This window comes from Cololabis saira, chromosome 18 (assembly GCF_033807715.1).
Source record: "Cololabis saira isolate AMF1-May2022 chromosome 18, fColSai1.1, whole genome shotgun sequence".
In the NCBI taxonomy this organism is placed as follows: Eukaryota; Metazoa; Chordata; class Actinopteri; order Beloniformes; family Belonidae; genus Cololabis; species Cololabis saira.
The window spans coordinates 18930601-18952659 of NC_084604.1; the positions used below are offsets into that span (position 1 = coordinate 18930601).

Genomic DNA, 22059 nt, shown 5'->3' on the forward strand with positions numbered 1-22059 from the left:
AGTCATCCACCTCAATGGAAGTACCGGTATGTTGATCAGTGGAAACAATTTACAATTCCACAGTGCATATCTTTAATGCTGTACGGTGAAGACTTTATTTGACCGTCTTGAAACTGTAATTAAAACCTAATGACAAAACCAAAGACTTGTCTGCATATCTTTCGGTCTTATTCTGCCGTGAAAGGCTTTTAAAGACAGAGCTAAATCATATCTTAGAGTCCCTAGTGTAGCGTATTATACTAATGGAGCACTCAAGTCTCGAGAGTGCAGGCTCCCATGTGGTTTCCAAATGTAGCTACCAGGTTCTGAGGATCTTGTTCCCAATTTTTGATTCTGGAGTAAGAACTGTCATGATTAGGTATCAAATGTTTCACCTTGAGAAAGCTCAGTCAGTACTGGCTCAGGCGATCCCCGAGTAACTCCGGAGGTTACGCTACTAATAGGGCTGCACAATATAGTGACAAATTTAATGCCATCGCATTAAATGGTAGCCTGATATTTTTAAAGTGCCATGAATTTAAACTAATATACAGTTTATGCCTCATCGGATGTAGGGCTGCACCTAAGCTGCACCTAACTATTTTTCTAATAATCGATTGGTCATCGACTATTGAAACAATTAGTCGACTAGTCGGATTATGAATCTCAATTATTAAATGGCTCTTATTTGCTTTCAGCTTGTTTAAATGATGTGGTAATTAACAAGAACGATGAACACTTAATCTAAAAATATATCTTTTTTTAACTTTGCTGTCAGTTGCTGTGGATTTGCATTGTTTACCTGGCACTGTACTATATTGAACATGTGCAACTTTCGGCAAAGATAGGAAGGATGGTGCCTCCTTCTGTTGAAAAACAGGTGTGGTGACACTATTGCAGATATGCAATTCCCAGCAGAGATGGGAAGACCAGGAGCAGATGCCTCACTCTGTTGAAATTATTCCCCCACCAACAATTAAATTCATTAGAGACTATTTTTATTACTGACTTTTGTTGGCAATGTCAACTAATCATAGCACCCCTAACAAGATGGAACTCCGCTGCACAAGATGTCAGTTTCAATGCTTATTTACATGGAGTGTGTTTCTATTGCAGTAGTAGTTGCAAGGTGGAGTTCTTATTTATTTAGGATCACTTTAAATATATCAATCAATATCATAGTGTCAATGTTCAGTTAAAATATTTCACATTGCCTGTTTTTCAAATATTTTTTGGTCCTTATCCTTTTCCCTAGAGTTCTGCACATACACTCAAGTGAATAAGAAAGTACATCCTCGAACACTTCTTCCCGTTTCATGTCATGAAGTTTGTAAAAAAAATATGGAAAAAAAAAAAGTAAAAAGTAAACCAGATCTTAAAACAGGTAAAAGCAACCTCAGAAATTAAGCAATCACAAGCACAAGTAGCAGTTAAGTCCTGGTAATCATTGTGCATGATTAATTTGATCATTAGCCCAAGCAAGCGCCTCCATAAAAGCAGACTTTTTGGCAGGTAAATTGTCTGAAGCATTCAGTTGTGTGTGAATACCAAAGAGCAAAAAACATGTCTGTGATTTTAAAGAGAATCTATTTTTACTGCCCATCAATCTATGAAGGGTTATAAGATAATTTCTGTAGTTTTGAGAGTGTGTGAGTATGATGAACTGAAATCTCTGACGCTGAGTTCCTGTGGATATTACATAAATGTTTATGCAGAGATTCCTAATGACTCTAATCAAATGGAAAGTGTAGCAATTAGAGACACAAAAAATGACAATTCTAATGATCTGGACTAGGAGTAATTTGCTCCAAACAATTTACAACTTACCGTGTGCCATCAGCTTTCCAGCTCACTTTATATGGATTCTGCTCGAGGAAACGAAGGTTTTGTCTGTCCATGGACACAGGCTGTGCACCGGGAAACCCAGACCTGAAACAAAAATCAAAGCCCGTTTTACATTCATGTTTGGTCTCGTCCAAAGACCTCACCACAACACACACTATTCCAGTTAAGCTCATCTTAATACCATCATTTCAACTAACATCTTTCTATAATGAGGCATTGAAAAAATGATGTTTCTCCAAAAGAAAAATATACCATAAATCTTTGTTACATGAGCAACAGCCCATTGTTTTTCTTGTCTACGACGCAACTTACACAGATGCTGCATGTGACTGTTCAATTTAAAAACCTGTTGAACATGAACTTTGCAGCACCTGTCAGCAAAGACATAGTTACCAACCACCTGGTGAAGACATTTTACACTCATTGGGCTGAAGAAAATTTAACACAGAGCCAAAACTTGAGCTCTTGCTCATTCAGCATAGTGATGCTTACATCATTTGTATAAATAAATTATGAGTAGTCTGCAACAGAGTCCTGATGCATTACTTTTCAAGGTCTGCAACTGGCTATTTTAGTCTTTGGGGTGCCAAAAAGGCAATAATGTGCATTAGGAATTATTCTCACTCTTTTTTTAAAGTTTTCTTTCATTTCTCAATTAATTTTGCTCCTTTTGAAGGTAAAGATTTGAATTTCTATGGGAACACTAAAAGTCTGCAGAAGGGAATGGATGTTGTGACAAAAATGTACCTCTTAAAAGAAAGAAGATTGGAAGAAAACAAAAAAAAAAAGACTTGTTTGGTACATTTAGAACAAAAGCAATGTTGATGATACTGGCTTCACAAGAAGAAAAGCTCAAAAGAGATATTTCACTTAAATTAGACCATACTGTATAGCCAGACAGGAGCACAAGGGAGTATCTGTATTAATAATTAAGAAAACAAAAACAGGTAGAGAACAATCGTGGGATGGAGCTTTCTCTCTTCTGTGATAAGACACTGCAGTCAGCCTGATTCTCCCCAATTTTATATAAAATAATTAAAACTAAGCTGCAGCTGCATATTTCTCCAAAAGAGGGAGAAAAAAAAAATCTATTCTTGACTCTCTTGCCAAGAGACTGAAAATGGGAAGATCTTAAAAACAAGGAGTTGAAACAGATGAGTCACTCAGCATAGCACACCTACATACATATACTCAGATACACACAGTTTCCCAGAAGGGGACGAGGAGGGCAATTACGGAGCTTCTTACTTGTCCCACTCCGCCATCTCCTGACACATTCTTTGGATTTCTCCCAACTTGGGTTGAGCGGTAACCTGTGTGACGCCTTTCACTGTGATGTCTTCAAGAAATATCGCACCCTGGGAGGAAAGAGGCGGAAAGTAGAAGGTTGGGCTTGGATTGGATTTAAAGACAACATTCAAACCCTCCTACACACAGCGGAAAACTGTTTTTTTTTGTCAGTCATCAAAACAGCTGCTTCTAAGCTTTGTGAATCTTTGTGTGCAGATACAAAAAGGAGGATAATTATACTAATAATTACAATAGAAACTGCTTTTTTTCTCTGACTGGTTACTTCAAAAGCCATTCCCATGTGCCTTATAAAATCTGCTGCTCTGGATCCGCTGTCTGTCTTTCAGCTGATCTGAAAATACATCCAATTAAGGTGAAGGCCATTAATCATCCTTATGATCAACTTTTAATCAGATCTTGATATGATTCAGTCTATAGATCTCTCTGATAATTTCACATGTGACTATAAATACTTTTCCCAACGTGATTATATTCAAAATTAATTAATAATGTGGAATCATGCTCATTTTACGTTGAGTAATATTAAATTTAGCCTTCTGGAGGCTAATATGTCCCCTGAGTATTATGACTGTATTAAACTCAGTATTAGACTGAGACCTTAATTATCGGGAGAAATTAGTCTGAGGAATGGATGTTACTCTGAGGCATCTGCGGGTCTGGACGCAAGATTATTCCAACAGACATTTTAATCAGCAGCACTGCATCAGAAGCAAACACTCAGGTTTCATGAAATTAAAGATCAAATATAAATGAGTTTCAATTAGTCCTTTATTTTCATTGGTATAATTCAGTAAGGAAATATTTTTTCTCTCTTGAAAATGTTAAATATCTTGGACGTTTGACCTTCATTATTTAAACAGAAGATTATGAGGTTAATACAACCTTCATAATTTATTAAAGGAGCATGAGGCTCCTTTTAAGAAATGAGACTGCTTAGCGCCACCTTCGCCACGACGGCCGTTGGGGGTACTGCAGCCAACAGCAAAGCCGGCACGGGAGAACGGGGAGAACGCACATGCAGCGTCATGTGACGTCACATCCGCAGGACAGCGTGGGAAATTTGGTGCCACAATTGCAGCACATTTTGCAGCACACAGCCTGTTCAAGGCAACGGAGAGATAAACTAGAGGGCTCATTCTTTTTGGTTTGGAACGCTTCATCTGACATTATTACTAGAAAACTTAAAACGTATACACATTTTTTTCATAAATCCTGCCTCATGCTCCTTTAAGTTGGACCCAAATCAATATGAATTGTAGCAGGTTTGAGTGCTGCATGTATAGACTGTATATGTTTGCAGCAACATGGTAATTAATGTTAGTACAGGGGCCAATGGAGCTACGTAAAAGTGAGCCCCTAAAGAGACACGTAGGTGACAGTATCAATACCTCAACCTAAAGACAAATAGAGATTAGTTTAACTTTGTATGAGAATAAAAAGATTATAAAAAAAAAGTATTTCCGTCCAGTTGCTGTTACATAGTCAAAGATCTGCACAAGTCGACAACCAATGTCATACAAACTAAACTACCATCAATAAACGCAAAATGAGAGTTCATGACTCTGCTTCCACAGAAGTTGATCAGCACTTATTTATAACAAAATGTGCAAATATTACCTTTAGAACTGTATTTTGGCTGTATGTTTGAACAAGTGGGTAAATCGACTTATCTAAAAATACAAGAACTCTTATTCAACTCTTATTTTCATTTATTTCCAATACATAGTGTTGAGTGATAAGAGTGCCTTCATTTTCTCCTCTCTCGCTCACATTTTCATTCATGTTAGATGTGGTGTTGCTATTTGTACTTACTGCCGCAGACAGAATAAATAGATCAGGGCCCAGTACTCAGCCGCCACATTTACTTGCCGAAAATAACAATAGGGCACCAACATTTATAACGATCACTATGATAATGTACCAATGAGGTCTTCCCTTACATGCTTGAATGATGAAGGGCCACAACATAGAAGGTTTGCTAGAAGATTACCACAATTTCATCTGGGTGGGCTTTTTTTTTTTCTTTTTGTTTTTAAATAAAAGGGTGGCAGTTGGAATCCAGTAATCATGCTTTCTGCATGATTGTGTATTGATTTAGTAAGTGCCTGTTTACAAAGATGCAGCTGATGCAAAATGGATGTGAGGGGCTCGTTGAAACCACAACTCTACCATTGTAATTGTCACTATTCTGGATCATACAAAATAAAATATATGCAAGTCAGCTGCCAAGTACATTTTGGAAACAGTTCACATAACTATGCAGCTCACACAAATATCAATATTGGGAGAGAAATGCCATGTTCCCTGTATTTAGACAAACAGTGACCTGTCATTATCATGTGGATCTTTTTCTATTAATTCAAGTTAAATATTAATTAATTGCAGATTTTTTTCATTTGATCCTAATTTAGCAAACTGATTAAAATTTCAAATAATAAATAAATCAACTAAAGCTTTGATACAGTTTTGGTAAAAATTGACACTTGACTGTTTGCTGTAGTGATGCTGATTAAATCTGCATAAAAAGAACTGAAACATTTCCCCTTTCAGATCAGCAGATAACCCTCAGAGTAACATAAATTACTCAGACTAATTTCACCTGAACCTGAATGTCTCAGACTGATACCGACTCTGATAAAACCCTAATACTCAGAGAACATTAACCAGCAGACAAATGAATTTAAGACTCTGCTGAGATGGACCTGATTCCACAATATTAAGACATATTATTCAATATACCCATGGACGTAGATGTATTTGTAATTGCTTTAGATTATAAAAGTGGTGTACCGATCACACAAATTCAAATTGCTCAGACCAAACTGTAACAGCAATTAGTTTTAAATTTTGCCGTATCCCGAATATTAGAGCTGATTCAATGAGTTTATTTGCTTCATTAAAGGAAAACTACATGGCGTCTGTTTTTATAAACGAACAGTAGGTGTCCTTTTAAAATCAGAATCAGTCATTCGTTGATCCTCAGTAAATGTGTTGCTTACTTTTGCCAGATGATCATAAGCAAAATAGGGCTTTGAACAGTTAGTCAACAAGAGACGACACCTGAATACTAACCAATTATCTCTGATCAATAGAAACTGAGACAGGAATTTTCAATCAAACTCATTCAAATGATCAAGAACATATCAAACAGTCCCTTGAATTTCAGAGGTAATTACTCCACGCTTCTCTTGTTTTCTAAACAGAAACTTGCTAAAAGACTTCATGTGTAAACTGCATTTATATTCTATTAAAAGATGATCATGAATATAAGGTTGGGTGGTATATGCATTTGTTTCCACCAAATGAGAAAAATATTTGAAATCTATTGAATTAATATTAAATAAAAAAAAGATATAAATACATCATACAATGCCACTGATACAGACATAATCAATTAACAAAGTCCTTTTAAAGCTATTTTTAAAGCCTGCAGTATTAGAGACCATATAAGAGGCTGAATAAAAGTGAAGAGTGTTGCCAGGAGAATGAAGAGCTCCTCATTCACATGTCCCTGCTCACTAGCAGCAGCCTGGCTGGGAGCTGCATTTATGGACCTCCTTCCTCAGTGTACATGCAAGTACAAAAAGTCAAACCAAAATCAATGCAAATAAGCACAGGTTCATTAGGAATTCACCTGTGTTAATATAGACTATTAGCAGAGAGAAAAGCAAAGAAAAAAATAAGACGTGAACTGCTGACACTGATTTAAAGTAAACACACATTATCAATGTTTTATTTTACTGAAATATTTGGCAGGGATCTCGTTCCTGAAAATACAGAGGCTTCATTTTTTTTCCTCTGCTCATATGTCCTCCATGATCATATTTAGCAATGGTTTTCCCTTCAAAGAACTTTTGAAATTAAAAATAAATGATGCATTTCAGCCTCCTTTTAAAAGACTCATTACATCAGAATCAGTGCGAAAGGCATCCAAGTGCTCCCTCACTGTATCAAAGGAGCAACATGATGATGGGAAAAATATAAAAACTATAAATTTAAGTCTTCAAAGCATTACAGCAGATGCATCCAGTATCTAAATGTTAATATAGTGTATGGCAAGAAAACGGATATTAAATGAAAAGGCTAAATACAAATTTGCTGTTCATATCTCATTGAATCCATCACCAAATGTTTTAAAGATATATTCAAGAGAAACTGTTTCAGAACCACTTGATTCATTTATGTACGACACAAAAACCGGTACACAAGCAGCTGTTTCTCCCACAACAACCAGAGATGGAGACCAGTGTCTCAACCTGCATTTCTTGACAACAGTCAGGTGCTGCAGACTGCAGGTGCTGCTGCTCTCTCGTCCAACATGTCATTCCCAACTACTCATTTACCTTAATTCAGGTTTTCAGTTATCTCTGCATGCAATGAAAACAAGCTCTACTGTTGCGGTGTAAAGTAACAAATGGTTCACTCCAACAAATATATGTTTCATTAACTTTTCCCCCCCTTTTCATTGCCTTTACAAGAATTGCATGTTCCGTCATTGCCGTCTTTTAAATTGAAGCTTTAAAAAACTACGGCAAATTATACTGAAGCTGAAATATGAACCAAATTACTAAGCAAGTGGAGATGATTCAACTCTTCTTATTTCACCAAATCAACCTGATGAAAGCAGAGAAAGCTTTTATCTAATCAAAATCACACAGCAGCAACAGAGAAGATGGAAAGTGTCATTTTCTTCCAATTTGTGCATCAAATTTAGTTGATTATTATACATATACTCACAGACACACACACACATATATATATATATATACACACCGGTATATAATATCTATATATATATATAGATATTATATATATATATATATAAATAAATGTGTGTCTGTAAGTATATGTTTAATATACTAAATTTGATGCACAAATTGTGTGTGTGTGTGTGTGTGTGTATGTATATATACACTGTATGTATAATACACACACACACACACACACACACACACACACACACACACACACACACACACACACACACACACACACACACACACACACACACACACACACACACACACACACACACACACACACACACACACACACACACACACACACACACACACACACACACACACACACACACACACACACACACACACACACACGGTCCTGCATTAGATCAGTATTAAGTGGAGAGGGATCATTTCATGGAACTCTTACCAGTTTTAGTTTCTCTTTCTTTCTTTTGCCATGCGCTGACCCAGAGGAGCTGGGACCCGACTCCTGGCTGACCGCATTACCGTCATCGTCCATGTCCCCGTCATCGTCCTCGAAGCACCACTCGGGGAGTTCGGGAGGAGGGGGTGCGTCCTCTTCCTCACCATGGCTACGGAAAAGCTCTTTGAGGTAGTCTCCCTTGTAGATCCCCGGGGGCCGGGACTGGGCAAACACTTTCACTGCTGCCTCCATGCTGATTGACAGAAAACAAAAACCAGGTGTCTTCAAACCGGATTTGATCTTTTTCATTTAAATGGCTAAAACTGTACGGTTGGCTGTAAAATACATTTAAAAGGCTATACAGGTTTATTGGTGGACCGTTGATTTAAATGTGGCATTTTTAGCACTGTTAACACTGGTGCTTTATGTGTCGGTCAATTAATTAAATTTTCAAATCAGTAAAGAGTTAAGAATCAATAAGTAATTAAAATCTAATTGAGAATGTGATGTTACCCGTTTCTTCCATCACAACAAACTGAACTGTCAAACAAAAGCCCAACTTCAACACATTACGTACATTATCAAATATAAAATACATCATGCATCATGAAATATAAAACAACATTTTCTAAACACACTTAAGAGCTTTAGGCAATGCTTGATGCTTTGGCTTTCAATAAAAACAACAGAATAAGAAAAATCAGTCAAGGCTTCAAATTTGATGAAAGTCTACATTCAAAGTGCATACTGTCAAGCTTTAATTTGTTCATTTTGTTCTGTTGTTTAGAGGGTGTTTGTACAATTGGACTAAAAGAACCTTAACAGAAAATAAATACTATTTTTCAACAATTTAAAACCTCTTTGCAGATACGGACTGCCTAAAGTACAGAACCAATAGACGTAACCAAAGAAAATGTTTAGTCTCCATAGTCGTTTCTGCATTTAATTTGATCTTTTTCACAAGTTAACTGCTGCTACTTTCAAACACTCCTGGCTTGCTTGTACAGAAGGGTTTATGTTATTGACCATCTATACGGTCACGCTCCTTTTCAATCAGCCCTGCTTCATTTAATCAAATCTGAGCTGACAGTAAATCCTAATAAACATCTGACCAATCTTAATATGCATGCCTAATCTTGCAAAGCAAATGGATTCACACAAAATACTTACAAGTCTGCATCTTCAGAGAATTTATCATGGTTAATAGCTGCATTTTTTAGGCTGTCATTTAAACCAGTTAGGCGGAAGCTACGGATGAGTTTTGGGTGTGACGACGGCAGTACTGCAATTACTGCTTTAGCATCAGTTATACCTGAACTAAAAAGTCTCTCGACTGAAAAAGCAGCATTTTTTTTTTTTGTTATTTGTTGTTTTCTCCTGAACGGCTTCAGACAGATTGATTCATCATCTGGCTTCACTTTGATGGCCTGACTGGTTGATGCTATTCTTGCTTGACTGATGGACAGATGGTTGATCCAATCACCCACCTGTTGAGTATTTTTTTTAACAGTCTTGCCCTTTTTCAAACAGCCTCTGATGAAGACTTGCCTTGTTTTGTGCAAATAACCATCTGTTGCATCAGGTTACTTCCCACTCCCTTTCTGATAGATTTATTTTATTTTGCAGCCTACAGATGGCTGCATGAGGTGGGTGCCCGTCAAAGGCTCTCAAACAATTTCACTGCTGGATTTAAGTCCACACTTCACATCAGCTTAATAGATAAAGAAACAACAAAAGCTGAGTTGAGGGTTTCATTAAATTTGAGCCCCTGAGAAAGACAGGTCAACAAATCAACAAAGTGTCACTCAAAATGAGCATAAACGACTGGGTTTGAACTGTGCATTTGTGCAGTCGTGGGACCGGGTGCTACAGTTATCAACATTTAATTACAGCATGTACATGGAACTGAAGTACTAGTATTACAAAATATAATCCACTTGAGGGACTCTGATCTACTTCAGTATAGTACCACTTACAGGACACTGGTTTTGCACGTAACTATGACTCAATAAGCACATGTACAGTTTACACATAATAAATGCTAAAGTCAGAATATCGTATCTGTTGTGCTTTTAACAGGTAATAAGACTTGAAAAGAAATACATAAATATAGCTATTAGCTGTAGCCTTAACAACAACCAGCCCATTGTTGACAATTCAATAGTGGAATTATTGTGCAAAGGACAATAGTGGATGACAGCTGTAAATGGTCTCAGAATATTTGTTTCACAGGAAATAGTGGGTGGTGGGAGGGTTTGATTCAGCCTCCGTGTCTCCAGAGATTCTGCTTTCTCAGACTCCAGCTTTTCCTCTGACTAAAGACGCATCCTCTCCACTCCTGCTCAGCCGCTGTAAATTTTTCATCACTGTGACAGGCCTGGTCACTGCTAACCAACCAGCTTTTTTGCAAAGCTTTCTATTAATCTATTAATATTAGTGACAGAGTAAACCTTTGTGGAGTCAAAAGATGCAGCTACAACTGGGAGAAAAAAAAAATTGGATAAGAAATGGGTTCAAAGAAAAACAAAAAACACTACGGGGGCTGGAAAAATGAAACGGAAGTTATTACGCAACCCACTGCAGGGAAGTCTCTGTTGTGTGTTTTGAATTATCACGCAAGATGATTGTGAAGACTCTGAAAGTGCCATTCCAGCTGTGTTTGAGTGATCACGGTGCATAAAGCCCTTACCTCCAGTCCATCTTCTCCACGAGGTATGCACATATCAGAAAGCCTGTCCGGTTAAAACCGTGCGTGCAGTGAACACCTTTGGAACAAAGTATAAGAGAAGCATTTTATAAAAAAAAATAAAAAAAAGGACACAACACTAAAGATTTAAATACACTCTTTGTCAATGGTAATGGATGTCACATAATAGCCTGCTCGTTTCACTTGCTTTGTTTTAATACAGAATAATGTAAGCAAGTCCATTATTTAAACAGCCAAGCAGCATTATCCACAGCAATCTCTCACATCAACTGTATCTGTGCTTTTTGAGATATAACATGGATGAAGTCATGTTTGGAGAAGTGGCATGGATATCCTTGAAGGGGGGTCTTGTCTTTATACTCGTATCAAAAATCTGAAACCAGCCAGCTTGTCACACAAAGGAGATCGCAGGATTATTGAAACATTAAGGGAAATGTGAAGGAAAAAAAGGACAAAGGGCAAACAGCAATTCCTGCTATTTATTTATTTCAAGTTGAACAGGATAAGTGTGTGTGTTAAACAGCCTGAAGAAAGATAGTTTTTGTTTTGTTTCATTAGCAGGTAGGGTGGAAACTTCAAAAACAATGAATCAAAATATTTGATTCCAACACTTCCCCGGTCCAGTGAATCTGACCATCAGTACCAGCACTAGTGATGAAGACAAACCAGTGTTGGAGGACGAGCATCACATTTACATGTCCAAATTTTTTATTTGGACTTGTGTACTGCAGAGACAACAAACCCTAACCACCAGCTGGCCAAAGGCAGGATGTTGCTTCGATGATATTCACACAATCTGCTCCAATGTTCGGGCTTTTCCATTTAGAAGTCGCAGTTGGAGGTAAAGAGCGGACGAGAACAGGGCGAATTACAATAGAACAGGACAAAGTACGAGAGAGCACCCTGTTGTCACCAGTGCAGCAGTGCAGTCCCTCCATCTATGTACACTTCATAGAGCCACAACCCTTTTTTTTAAAAAAAACAAACAAAAAAAACAACTAATTCACCACTGAGAGCTACGTGTTGTTGTTTTTTTTGTTCTTGTTTTTTTTAAACCACCTACACAGCAAACACAAACTTCAAAAATGTGTGCAATGGTGATCCTAATCTTTTACATCTCCAGGTTCAAAATATTGGAGGGGTTTAAACTGAGAGCTGCTCATGGCTATCAGTAGTTGACTGGCAGTGCTGGGAAACTGTTCAATATTTACCATCAGTGTATGGTTAGAAACAATGTTAATAATAAAAGATGCAACCAGAGCAACCCTAGTTCCATATGCTCTTATTAAAAAGGTGGAGTAAGCCTGCCCTCTGCTGCACACAGAAGGCAATGGCTCCAAATTAAGTCTCGGAGATTGTCATTTAAGCAAACAAAACCTAAATCTAGTAGTTTTTTATTTTAAATTTAAGGTGAGGTTTAAGTAATAGAAGAGTGTACTTATAAACATATGAAAAACTAAAACAGATTATTATCGTTACCGAAATATGTACAATTTATAAATAAAATATATTTATATCGTAAGAATTACTCAGCTATATTTGGACATGGCTGAACAATCATAAAACGACAGAAAACAGCTACCAGAAGTTACAGGAGAACTCTTGAGGTACACATGCAAACAACTTAAAATACTTCTTCAGAGCACGACTGAATGAGAGTAGAGTAGGCAAAAACACAGTATGTTTGAATGAGGCAGCATATTATTTCAAGCTGACTACAATGTGATGAACATCGAATCACCAGCTTTGACTAAACCAAACTGATTTTCTCATGAAACAGTAAATTGGAAAGAATGATTTTATGAGAATCTAACATCCTTATTATGTTCATTTAATGCTGGCAATAGAAAACTGAATCATCTTATATGCAAAAGATATAAGTCAGAGAAAAATGTTGCAAATTAGCCAAAGCAGCAATAATAATAATAATAATAATATCTAACTGTACAAAATTAAAAAAAATAAAGTCAAACCGAGATTCATTAAAGGGATACATGCCAATAAGCTTACTCAGTGTTAACAATCTGTCAAGTCACTGGACGTTTGCTTTACAAACCTCCTGTGTAAGTAAGGAATCAACATGGCCAGAATGAATGTTTCGTCAGCGGACGCATAACAGTGTTATCAGTTAAGAGTGAATCTCGTTGTCGTTCATAGCCGTCGTTTGGATGTCTCACTATGGGATACGCCCCTTGCATATTCTTCGGAAGCATTTCTCTCATTACGCCAACTCTGATTGGCTGGTGATAACGATGATGTGACACCATCCTACAAGTAGCTTGTGCTGTGCTGCAGCATCATTCAAACAAGGTTTAACACACACCAGCTAACACCACCCTTGTGTTTTAGCATTTCAGCAACAACCAGGTCACGTTATGAGGGGTTAAATTGCACCCGGCTGCAAGAACAGCAAAACAGCTTCACCCTGTTTTTCCCAAACTGCTGGCAGAAGTTTCAGCTTGTGGAAAGACCACCAGTCTAGTTGTCTCATACAAGGGGACCTCCTCTCTGGACTTTGAGGACATGAGTGGTCCGACTCAACCACATTGGAGGGATTTCCAGCGGCGGGTGGCCTCCCTCCGGGTTTGATCCCGTGCATCATTGCGCTTGGATGGTGATGGGCATGTTGGAGTCCACTCTGGCACTGTGCTGCTGGCAGTGGCTAGCTTTCTGTTCTATCTGTCAAGCTGGGTTGGACTACACATGGGCCAATGCGTCAATGGGCGCTGGAATCCAGACCTCCAGCAGTCACACATAAATTACCTGGAGCTCCTTGCAGTGTGTCCCAATCTTCAGCAGGCATAAAGTTCATTTTGAATGAGGGGGGCAGATCTGCTGTCCAGATCTTACACCCCTTACACCCAACCCAACCATTATGCCCAAAGTGGCGGGCTCATTCTCTCCCATTGCCCTAAGAGAATTTACTCAGCCACCTGCCTCTTCAGCTGAAGAGCAGCAGCTCAGTGTGCCGTGTCCAGTATGAGCTTTGCAGACTTACGTGGACAGGAATAAGGGTTTTCAGAGGGGTGATCAATTCCCTGTTTCCTGGGCCAAACCCCATGGGGGCAGGCCCACAAAAAAGCAGTAGCTCTCATACTGGATTGTGGGAGCCATAGCTTCCAGGGTAACGTGAGTGACCAAAAGTTTGGAGTTCTGGTAGTCTGCAAAGCCAAATGGCTTTTGCAAAGCTTGGACAAAAGAGGAAATCTGACCTGATTGCAGGCACACCCCTGCAGAAGATTCTGCATGTTGGAAAAAGTTGAAATACAGATATAAGACTTTATTGGCTGTGGCGGAGTACTGTGTTGCTCTACCCCTAAAAAGGTATTCATTCAGATGTTACTCCAGAACCAAGCATGGACGTCAGAAATGGAGAAGAGTCTCTTCTGATACATACAAAACAATGTACCGAATACATCCAACCCTTCTTATTAAAACATTCAAAGCAGTCATCTGTGTAAAAACTACCACTATGAAAAAACTGAAGGCTAAAAATCAGAGTCAATTAATTACTTAACAAATCCCATATTTACCTATCAATTCTGTTGGATTCTTCTCTATGAAGTGCTCACAGAGCCTGATGAACATCGATGTTGTATCCTTAGAAGGACATTCCCCGTGACTAAATGAGAAAAAGAAAAACAGCCCTCAGCAGATGTGACCTAAAGGATCTACAGAGCACAAACTCTGGACAATCAGTTTAGTTTGTCCCAATGAATCTGCTCTTACCCTTTACACTGAAGCTTCACATATTTGATCCCTTCTTTTTCAATGTCACTGCGGTCATAAAAGCGAGTAGTGTTTGTCAAATCCACAAGCAAACCCATTTTTACCTGAGGAAGAGAAAAGAAATACAGTGAGATGAGGCTTTTCTAAATGAGACCGATTCTTCCGTATTTGCCGAGTTACTTACTTTTAGACTTTTTAAATAAATTAACAGCATGCTCGGATGAAACCTGTTCTCCTCTGCAACTTGATCATCATATCTGGGCCCCAACATCGTTTTCATTGGCAGGAATTTATCTAGGAAGAAAATACAAGTAGTTTAATAGTCCAGCACTGCAACAAAAGTTGAACAGGCTGAGCAGAAGCAGGTTAATTGAGAAATTTCAAATTCACACAAAAATAATAATAAATTAGCTATATTACAAATGTAATGTGGTTGAAAAACTGGCCTTAAAAAGTAGAACAAATAAAAACCCTACATGCACCAGGGTGGGCACAGATTACTTACACAAAAAAAAACAAAAAACAATGAAAGACTTCATGCTAATTTATGTTATCAATTATGTCATCCATTAGATCTGAAAATGATTGTCTTGCTTTTAAATGTAGCATTAAAAACATTGCACCAGATCTAAAATACAATATCCACCTTATAGAGAGCAAAATACGCAACTTAATCTTTTGTTGTTGATGAAAACACAAAAGTTAAAAACAGTGCCACAAATATGCTCATTTCCATCGTTTAAAACATCTAATTTTCGATGCAAACAGATTTTTCATAATCAGATGCTGAAATAAAATGAGATCTGACAACAATACCAGTAACAATTGCTGATGTAATACTGATTATTCTAAAAATGTTTTTGTTGCTTTGCTTTTCTAATTTATGGACTAAAAAAAAAGTTCATGTTCCATAGCCAATGTGATCATAAACAAAAATATAAATTTAGGTCAGTGTTAATCAGGTGGCCTGAAAGAAGAAACTATCCATAAAAACATATTTGACACAAGTGCTCATCTCAAACTAGTACCAATACAAGCACACAATCAGGGAAACATAAAAAAAAAAAACAAAAAAAACAACAACATCAAATGTTGACAGTACGACTTTTACCATTCCATGACAAATGTTAGCTCATTTTGGAAATGAAGGCAGCATAAGCTTGAAAAATACAAGTTGTATTCCAACCGTAATTCAAATGAGGTTGAGATGTTGTGTAAAATGACGATAAAAACAGAATGAAAGGATTTGAAAATCTTATAAACCCATTTTTTATTCCCAACACAACAACATATCAGATGTTGAAACTCAAAGACATTTGGCATCAACACAAAGAAAAAAATGGTAGAACAGGGCGATGTTTATCATCCTGCAGAATACCCTCTTCTTTTAACAACTGTAGGTAAACCTCTGGGAAGTGAAGACACCAGTTCTTGTTAGGAGAGGAATTTTATCCCATAGTTTTCTGATGCAGGATTCTAGTTGCTCAACAGTCCTGGGCCTTCGTTGTCTGATCTTTCATTTTATGATGCTCAAAATGTTTTCTGTTAGTGAAAGGTCTGGACTGCATGCAGATCAGTTTAGCACCTAGACTCATCTCCTGCAAAGCAATGCTGTTGTGGATGCAGTATGTGGTTTAGCAGTGTGTTGCTGAAATACAGTATGCAAGGCTTCTCTGAAAGAGATGTCTGGATGGGAGCATATGTTGCTCTAAAACCTCAATGTATTTTTCAGCATTTATGTCTTTTCAGTTGTGAAAAGTTCACCAATGCAACTCCATACCATCAGAGATCCAGGCTTTTGAACTAAGCACTGATAAAAAGTTAGCTGGTCATTGGCCCCTGTGGTTCACAGGACACAGGTCCATGGTTTCCAAATAAAACAATTTTCAGTTTTTGCCTCAGACCATTTTAAATAAGCTCTGGGTCGGAGAAGATGCAGCATCTCGAAAATCGTTTTCAAATACGACTTCTTCTTTGCATGCTGGGATTGGTAAACTGCATTTGTGAATTTCATAATGAATTGTGTTCACGTACAGTTCAAGTCCATCTCTGGAAGTGTTCCTGAGCCCAAGCAGTGATTTCCAGGAGAAAAATCATGCTTGTTTTTGACACAGTTTCACGTGAGGATCAGCCTTGTCCAATGCACACATAGATTCCTCCTGATTCTCTGAATCTTTTGGGGATATTATACACTGTATGTGATGGGATCTTCCCTTTCCACAATTTTAAGTTGAACATTTTCCTGAAACTGTTCCAATTTTTTGTTTAGTTTGTTGCATATTGATGGACCGCCGTCCATATTTTCATGTGAAAGGCTCTGTCATTTGAAGCCCAGTTATACCCCAGTTACTGACTTGTTGCCAATTAACCTAATTAGTTTTCAAATGCCCCTCCAGTTGTTTTTGATGTCTACCAATTACTTTTCCAGCCTTTTGTTGGTCCTGTTCCAAATTGTTTTGAGCTGTGTTACTGTCATCATACTCAAAGTAAGCCAATATTTACCATGAAATTGAAACATTTCTTCATTTCAACATATGTGTTGTGTACTTTCTATTTAATATAAAATATTGATTTATGAGATTTCCCTAATCATTAAATTTAGTTTTTATTAACATTTTACACAGCATCCCAACTTCATTGTGATTGGGGTATAAAAAGAAACACCTGGAGACATATCTTGCAATTCTCTAAGGTTTAAAAGAAGACCATCTTAAGTAGGCAGAGTATCACAGAAGTAAAGATGGGCAGTTCATCAATCTGTGGAAAAACTGCTTCTACAAATCATGTTACAATTTAATAATAATATTCCTCAGCATTGAATTCAAACATTTTGAATATCTCATAATTTACAGTAAATAATATGAAACAATTCAGCAGAAATATTGAGAAATCCCTGTGGACATGGGACAAGTCCAATAATCAAGATGGGATGCATGGGATCTTCAGGCTCTTAGTCAACACAGCATAAAAATGTACATCATTATGTGATGGAAAACACTGCATATGCTGAGGAACACTTCTGGAAATATCTGTCAAAGAACAGAGTTTACCATCATCCACAACTGCAAGTTAAAGTTCTACCAATAACCATGCAAAGAAGAAGCCATTTGTAAACATGATTTAGTATTGCAACTGTCTTATCTGGGCAAAGGCTCATTTAAAATGGACTGAGGCAAAATAGACTAAAACTTAATGCAGTCTCAAAAAATGAAACTTGAAATCGTTTTTAGAAACCATGACTGCTGTGTCCTCCAGACTACAGAACAGATGGATCAAACAGCTTCTTATCAGCAGTCAGATCGAAAGTCTGCATCAGTTATGGTATATGAAATTGACTCGATCCTGAATTGAATTAGATGCATATTTTTGAATGCCATGAACACATGGAGAACAAATGATTATCCAGCAATTCACTTCAATACAAAATGAACTGAATAAAATAAGTATCTTTCTTAAACAGAAACATGTCCTGCGTCACTTAAAATTGTATAAATTAATATAAAACAATAGAAAGAAAGCAGCATATCCATTCTGTAATAGTGCACATTTTTAGTGCAATAACAAAAGTGCAAACAGAAAGTCTGTAGAAAACTTGTAAACATAATTGTGCCTCAAAGGCCATGACTGTAGGGTACAGTTGTAGTAAAACAGAAAAAAATAACTTATGAACTCAACAGCTCAATGTCATTTTCCATTGGCATTTTATGACTATTTTTTGACTCTCACATTAATACGGGACAAATTGCGTCCCTTTTCAGCTCAATACGGGACGTGTACTTTAGTTTATAAATACAGGACGATTCAGTTTTTCAAGGGACGGTTGGCAACCCTATGTGCAACAAACACTGCACCGGGATGAAGGCGGACCCGGTTTGTTCAATCAATCAATCAAATTTTATTTGTATAGCACCTTTCATCCAGGTACATGAAATACAAAGTGCTTAACATTTTGACTGAAAAATAAGCATAATAAAAACAAAAGGGGCTGAAAAGGGCAAAAAGGATTTTACAGGACCCATCTCACCCCGGGTACAGTCTTTTTGACCTGCTGCCCTGTGGCAGAGGTACAGAGTCCTGAAGCAGCGGACAAACAGACTCAAAAACACCCATTATCCCTGGGCCATTAGACTGTTAAATAATACACAACATAGCATAACATAAACACAACAATACATAACATAACAGAGCAGGTGTATTTTCTGAATGATGTGGGAGTTATGTACGGGTCACAGTTTGTTGCACTTTATCCATTCATTGTTTTTATTGCTTTTATGGTTTTATACTGTGCTTTTTATACTTATTTATTCCTCTTATTTTGATTGCTTCCTTTGCACTTTGGTGGGAACATCCTAACCAATCTCGTTGTAACCTGAGCACAATGACAATAAAGTCTATTCTATAAAAATAAAAACTGGGAGACACATTGACATACAATATAGTCAATTAAAATTAAATAATGATAAAAGTTCAAGAATTAGGGCTAAAAAAAATAACATATAATAATAATAAAAACATTACAAGAAATAGATAAATAAATAAAACAAATACCTATGAAAAAATGTTAAACAGAATAAAACTATAAAATTTGATGCTACATAAGAGCCAGACCAAAGAGATGAGTTTTTAGTCTATGTTTAAAAATGTCCACTAGTGAACCGCTGTCATGTTGAATTACAGGACTGTCTCAGAAAATTAGAATATTGTGATATAGTCCTTTATTTTCTGTAATGCAATTAAAAAAAACAAAAATGTCATACATTCTGGATTCATTACAAATCAACTGAAATATTGCAAGCCTTTTATTATTTTAATATTGCGGATCATGGTTTACAGTTTAAGATTAAGATTCCCAGAATATTCAAATTTTTTGAGATAGGATATTTGAGTTTTCTTAAACTGTAAACCATGATCAACCATATTAAAATAATAAAAGGCTTGCAATATTTCAGTTGATTTGTAATGAATCCAGAATGGATGACATTTTTACATTACAGAAAATAAAGGACTTTATCACAATATTCAAATTTTCTGAGACAGTCCTGTAATTCAACATGTTATGTGATTCCGAAATAGACAAATAAATAAAACAAATACCTCTAAAAAAAATGTTGAACAGAATAAAACTATAAAATTTGAAGCTAGATAAAAGCCAGACCAAAGAGATGAGTTTTTAGTCTACGTTTAAAAACGTCCACATTTCCAGCTCCTCTCTAGTGGCTAAAAGCAGCATCACCAAATGTTGTTATGACACGTGATGCTACTGCTAAAAGCCGTTCAAATGCACGCATGCAACATTTTTAAACACGTTTGCAGATCAAAGAGAAGCACAACACCTCCCAGATTGCATCCGATCGATTAGTATAATATTAAAAGCCAGAAAAGGACACACGCATTTGGGCAGAGATCCGAGCTTTGGCAGCGGAGTCGCGTTTCTGAGAAACGCGCGAAAGCGTGGCGTCACATTTAAAAATATGGCAAATTCAGTCGCTCTGTAAACAAACCCTTTGAGAAAATATTAAGGTTTAAAAAAAAATCCTCCCTGTAATTAACTTACTCCGGCTATTTATATATAACCATATATATAAATATGGCAACATACTATGGATTAGTTAGCTGTTTTACATTTAAAATTACCCCTTTAATTCCCGAATAACCAACAACTAAACAAAACAGCTATCTGTTGCTTTATTATCAGTGTTGAATTACAGAAAGCAGTGAATAAAGGAGTTTAAGAGAAGAGAGCAAGGTCTCTCAATACCAGCACTAAAACCACAACATTCTGATTAAATACTACGCTTCCACACGTTTCCACTCACTTGCAACAGGCTGACCTCTCCTGGGACAGTTCCGCCACCGAGGAGGGGGTCCAGTGTGCGACATGTTCTGGAAAGTTAAAATACTGACTAATCCCCCGGCTAATCCGCGGCTTGATGCTGCGGGCTCGCAGCGCTCCGACCCCGGGTCGGGATCCACTCGAGCACCGAGGCTTCACGGCCCTCCCTCGACTGATTTCAGCAGGATCATCCAGTAAGTCCGACCAGGATCCACATTCTGACGGACAGGAAGGGGTTCACGCTACACGCAGGCTGTCAATACGTACTGTAAGACATATTACGAGAAATACTGTTTTATATCTCCGTTTGTCTTCCTTTAATCCTGATTGTTAGCAAATGGCTAGCACAGCAATGCCCACCAGGCTTCTTCGTGTTAATAAATAAAGCTCGAACAAGTCTGAGCACCGTGTCCTGCTGCCCCCTGCTGGTCAACAAGTGACACAGCTACAAAAAGCATACATGTTTCTATAATATTCCTACTTAAACTGGGCATTTAAGACATGCATTTAGTGTATATTTTTGTTCTTTGCGAGATTCTTTTTTAAGTTGAACTTAAAATGAACTCTAACTAGTTCCCTATAATTTTGGACACATAAAAAACCGTTGGGAAAAGTTGACATAAAGATCTCAGTAATAACGTAGATTCAGCAAATAAATTACAGCGCTTGCAATGTCAAACAAATCGTTTATTATGCACAATTTATTGAAACTTCCAAGGTTATATATACTGGATAGAGCTTTTTGTACTTATTGTTGTTGTTTGTCAAGAGCTTATTGGAGGAAGTATAATGTGGAAAAAATATAAATGTTGTTTAATAATGAACAAATATGTACATTATTAACATCTTTATTTTTAATAATAAATTTCTTGGTCCGATGTCTACATTTTAAAAAGGAAACCTTATGTACGAAATAATGTATGGCATTTAAAAAAAAATATTTGTTGTTACTTTTTATTTTATTTTTAATCTTTTATTGGACATTCAGTCTGTAATAAAGTATCTCTCTCTCTCTCTCTCTCTCTCTCTCTATATATATATATATATATATATATATATATATATATATATATGTGTGTGTGTGTGTGTGTATATGCATGTATATCGACATGCATTTTTTTAATGAAAAACAAATTTCAATGTGCATATCTGTTTGTTGTATATTGTACCCACTATCATCAATATTTAGATTATTTACGGGCTATCAGTATTTAAGAGGTTTTAAATAATGCAAGAAGGAATACTGTGAAAGGGATATACATTATCAGAATTAGAAATGTAAACATCTCCATGAAAACAACATACTCCACTTTGCGTTATGAATTGTCTACAACCATTAAATTAAAGACATTCCGCACCCAGGCAATAACGTTTCTGAAATTAATTTAGACAATTGATATACACGTACACACATTTCATATAATTCTTGCTATGCTTCCCAACCTCTCGAAGTACCCGGTTTATGTGTTGCAGAGGATGGAAACTG

General features: G+C 37.0%; 1 protein-coding gene across 1 annotated transcript in view; it reads right to left on the minus strand.

Annotated features, from left to right (window-relative positions):
* The window catches only part of rngtt (RNA guanylyltransferase and 5'-phosphatase), a 135663-nt gene extending 114718 nt beyond the window's left edge, over window positions 1-20945 (minus strand). Inside the window, exons 1-8 of the mRNA XM_061746417.1 lie at window positions 20557-20945; window positions 14925-15034; window positions 14741-14844; window positions 14545-14633; window positions 10994-11069; window positions 8308-8557; window positions 3073-3182; window positions 1807-1908 (exon numbers count right to left, since the gene is read on the minus strand). Coding sequence (XP_061602401.1) covers window positions 1807-1908; window positions 3073-3182; window positions 8308-8557; window positions 10994-11069; window positions 14545-14633; window positions 14741-14844; window positions 14925-15034; window positions 20557-20620 — 905 coding nt within the window. The 5' untranslated portion in view covers window positions 20621-20945. The remainder of the gene's footprint in view (window positions 1-1806; window positions 1909-3072; window positions 3183-8307; window positions 8558-10993; window positions 11070-14544; window positions 14634-14740; window positions 14845-14924; window positions 15035-20556) is intronic.
* Window positions 20946-22059: the final 1114 nt, after the last annotated feature.